The sequence below is a fragment of the Crocuta crocuta genome, unplaced genomic scaffold, assembly GCF_008692635.1.
Source record: "Crocuta crocuta isolate KB4526 unplaced genomic scaffold, BGI_CrCroc_1.0 scaffold13, whole genome shotgun sequence".
In the NCBI taxonomy this organism is placed as follows: domain Eukaryota; kingdom Metazoa; phylum Chordata; class Mammalia; order Carnivora; family Hyaenidae; genus Crocuta; species Crocuta crocuta.
The window spans coordinates 751,762-755,831 of NW_027530007.1; the positions used below are offsets into that span (position 1 = coordinate 751,762).

Consider the following 4,070-nt stretch of genomic DNA (forward strand, 5'->3'; position numbering starts at 1 on the left):
CCGTAACCTGGGCACAAAGCCTCGCCCGGGGCCCGCAAACCTCAAATGAGGCCGTGCCCAAGAAGCTGTCTGAGCAGCCGCTCAGCACACATTCGCTCCGGACCCCCTGCGCTGCCCAGTGTGGACCTGCCCAGCTCCCTCTCCCCTGCTTCCCCCGGGCCCATCGCTCACCAGCCAGTTGCTGCAAGGCCTGAAGCATCTGTATTTCTCCCTTGCCTCCATCTGCTCTCGGCCAGGCTCCTGCCTCCTCCCTCTGACTCCCTGGACTGAGAGTGAAGTTGCTCCGAGAAACCCTCCCCCGGGCTGAGGGGGAGGGCACAGCCCCAACCAGGCCAGGCAGGGCAGAGGATGTGCCGAGCTGCCCCTCCCCCACCCCTTCTCTTCCCACCGCGGGTCCGTTTCATCCCTGATTATCTAAGAGGTCCGCAGGGAGGTTCTGTTTTGTTCCATTCTCCTCAGTGCTGTCTGGTTTCTTACAACAAACATGCAGTAAGATGTTATCTGTGCAGCGCCTGGGTGCCTTAGTTGGGGGTTCGAGCTGACAGCTCGGAGCCTGGAGCCTGCTTCAGATTCTGTGTCTCCCTCTCTCTCTGCCCTTCCCCCACTAATGCTCTTTTTTTTTTCCACTCTCTCTCTTAAAAATAAACATTAAAAAAATAAATAAATATTATTGGANAAGCGGGGGAGGGAATGCCACCAGTACTGCCACACTGACCAACTGACCACCGGGGTATCCCGGACTACCTGCTTCTCCAGGCGGGGTCTGCCACTGGCTCCCTTCCTGAAGGGCTTTGGCCTTGGTCTGTCCCAGACGGTGGGGGTCCCGGCCCAGCCTGGACTTGGGGCTGCCCTTGCTTCTGCTGCAGAGTCTGGTTTCTCCACTGGGGCAGGAGAGAAGGGAAAGAAGGATGTGGGCTATACACTCAAATGTGCCCCAACGGTAGTACCGGGGAGGGTGGGGGACAGGAGTCGGACATTTCTGTGAGATTCCGAGGTCTTCAGTCTTAACTTGTAGACTACCTTGCCCCTTTGGGAATTAATGAATGTGTGGAGAGATGGAGCCAAGATGCCGTGCTTTCCCGGAGCTGGGCCCTCCCATGGAGGGAAGACCACAGACATGCCCTCCAAGTCCTGGCTGGCTAACCATGAGGGAAAAACAACTGCTGCTCCTACGGTAGAGCACTTGCTATGTGCGAAGTAGGGTCCTGAGTCCTTTATATTTACTAACGTAACCTCACAACAATCCTGAGAGGTATGTACTATTATTTTTATCTCATTTTGGAGCTAAAGAAACTAAGGCACAGAGAGGTTGAGTAACCTGCCCAAAGCCACACAGCAAAAAAAAAAAAAAAAAAAAAGTGGGAAAAAGAAAGTAGTGGAGGCTGGATTTGAACTCAGGCAGACCTGGGTCAGGTGTCTGGGCAGACCACCACCTGCCGTACTGCTGATCACTCAGGAGGTACATAACGGCTGCCCTCCTCCCCGGACACTCCAGCTTTTCATCACCTCCCCATGGCCCAGCCTGGAGGGAGGCCCCTGACCTTTTGGAAGCTCTGGGCCAGCAGGGCCCGAGTGTGTCGCTTCCACGCCGCCTCCAGCCGGGCTTCCCGGAGCCGCAGTGCCCGCCGAAGGGCCCGCAGGCCCCTGTGCAACAGCTGTTGGCGGCTCAGTGCCACCGCTGCGGCCACGGCCCTCTGCTTCCGCACCAGATGCCACCAGGCTCTGAAACATCTGGACAGCCACCGGCCGCTGGGGCCAGCCCAGCGCTCATCAGGGGCCAGGCCGGGCCCCTCAGCCCCAGGGGGCAGCTGGGGGCTGGGCATCACCCCCATCCCCCGTCTGGCACTGATGCGGGTGCTGCCTCACGCTGCAGCCCTCTGCAGACCGCCAGCCTAGGAAATCCCAGACAGGAAAGCCCCTGGAGGGGCAGAATGCCCCCTTGATGGCCGAGAGTGCCAGGCAGCCTCCGAAGTGTAAAACTCCCAGCAGCAGCTGCCGTGCCCACATTCCCGTCCTTGGGGCCCTGGGAAGCCCCTCTCCTTCCCCAGCAGGGACAGGGTGAAGGAGTCCCCTCCCCCTTAAGCCCTGCGTGGATCGGTCCCCAGGGCCTGCCCTCTGCCCAGTGCTCGTCCCCACTGGCCCAGGCAACTGGGAAAGCAGCTGCCCCAGGAGTGTGGCTGGCACCCCCCTCCCCCCTGTAGCCCATGGCCTCACCCGGCTGTCCTGGCCTCCAGGCTCACAACATTTTGGGCCCTGTCCTTGGAAAGCAAAAGAACAGGGCACAGTTCTCAGGCCGAGGAGGAAGCAGGACAGGACGCCAAGCCTGCCTGTCCAATGCCCCCCCTTCTGGGGGGCAGGGAGCAAAACTGGGTAGTGGCAGCCGGCTGGCAAAGAGAATTCCCGGGGGCACTCCTGAGGCCCCCCAGCCCCCACGGCCAGCCTCCTCTGGCCTCTACCTGCGGGCCGCTCTGTGCTGGGGCTGCATCTGGTGGGCAGGGAGCTGTTCTCTCTTCCTCTTTGCTGACCTGCTCCTGCGGGGCCACCTCCCTTCCTTCCTGCCCAGGTGGGACGCCGCGGGCAGCCCTGGAGCGAGCCGAGGAATAAGGTCTGGCTTCCCTGTTTCCCCCCCCCTTGAGGAAGCTGGGGGTCCGTCTTCTGCCAGTGGCCATGTGTAGGCCCCGGGGAGACGTTCTCTCCTTGCCTTAGGCGGTTGGCCAGAAGGACCCCCTGCTTAGGGTCAAGGAAATCCACGGCCGGCATCCTCAGCGCGGTTTCCAGTGGTGCAGGCTCACTGCTTGCCTGACAGTCTGAGAGGCCAGCCCGGGCCCCCTGGGTCCCAGGGAATCCCGCAGTTTCTCTGAGACCCCGCACGGGGTTTTCCCTCCCACCCCAGGAAGCAAGAACAGGCTGGCTGGGCTGGCGGTGGGCAGGGAGTGCCTGGCCGCTGCCAGTCCAGGGGTCCCAGCGAGCTGGGCCCGCGGGGTCCTGGGCTGCCCGGCACCCCAGACGGGCTACCTCGTGCTCCAACTGTCGCACAGAGGCCAGCAGCTGGTGGAAGGCACTGTGGGATGGGAACCGAGCCTGGCTCTGGACCGGGACAGTCAGGTCCTCCAGGGTGAGGGGCTCCCCCAGGAGCCTCGGGGGCCAGCTCCCCAGGACACACCAGGGTCTGGAGCCTGGCCGTGTGTGCCCGCCGTAAGGGGCAAAGGCTGTGGCAGGCTGGACATCGGGGCACGGGGTGTCTGTGCCCAGCAATGGCGAGGAAGGGCAAGCCAGGGATGCTCGGGATAGAGGGCCACCCCGGGGTCCTGGGTCGGGCCAGAAGCTGTCCCGAAGCCCCGACTGGAGGCGGGGGCTGAGGTGACTTCTGCACTCGGCCAAGCTGGCCCCCCGTACGCTCAGGTTACTCTGCCGGACGGCAAACTCTCGGGGTCCCCCCGGGGGCCTGCCGCCCGGGGTCTGCACGTTGCTCTGCTGTTTCGAGCTGGAGTTCATCAGCCGGCCAGTCGTGTCCTGGAGGATGAGGCTCAGGCCGGGGCTCGGGCCGGCCAGGTTGGTCTGGACCCTGCAGGGCTCCTGGCGCCGCGCTGCCCCCGGGGAGTGTGTGGCGGCAGGTGCTTCCCTCTCGGCCTGGCACACGCGCACCCACCGGCCGTGTCCACTGCCCGGGCCAACACCTCGACTCTTCAGGAATCTCCATTGCTCTAAAGAGGGGAGACACAGCCACGTGCTGAGGGCAGACGCAGTGGTCAGTGCTCCCGTGGGGTGCGGGGAGCGGGTCAGAGACAGGGTGCCAGGCAGGAGGGGGCCGGGAGGACTGAGGGGTGGTCTGACTCGGTGCCTGGCTGCGGGCGCAGCCTGGGATGTGAGGGGGAGGAGGGCAGAGGGCAGCAGGACAGAAATGAGGCTGGGGGGTGGNGAGTTGTGCCTTTGAAGATAGGAACCAAAGCTCAGAGGGGTTTGGCGACTTGCCCCCCGTCACACAGCTAGAACTTGGGAGAAACGGGCATGTGCATCAGAATCTGAATTTGTCTGGGGGCTGCTTCCAGCCTTGGCTCTGTAGCCAAGCG

General features: G+C 63.0%; 1 protein-coding gene across 1 annotated transcript in view; it reads right to left on the reverse strand.

Annotated features, from left to right (window-relative positions):
- CUNH1orf167 (chromosome unknown C1orf167 homolog) overlaps positions 1–4,070 on the reverse strand; it is a 22,309-nt gene that overhangs the window by 14,887 nt on the left and 3,352 nt on the right. The window contains 6 exon segments of the mRNA XM_077763963.1: positions 172–266; positions 745–881; positions 1,542–1,749; positions 2,215–2,258; positions 2,457–2,606; positions 2,608–3,704. Of these exon segments, the coding sequence (XP_077620089.1) occupies positions 172–266; positions 745–881; positions 1,542–1,749; positions 2,215–2,258; positions 2,457–2,606; positions 2,608–3,704 (1,731 nt within the window).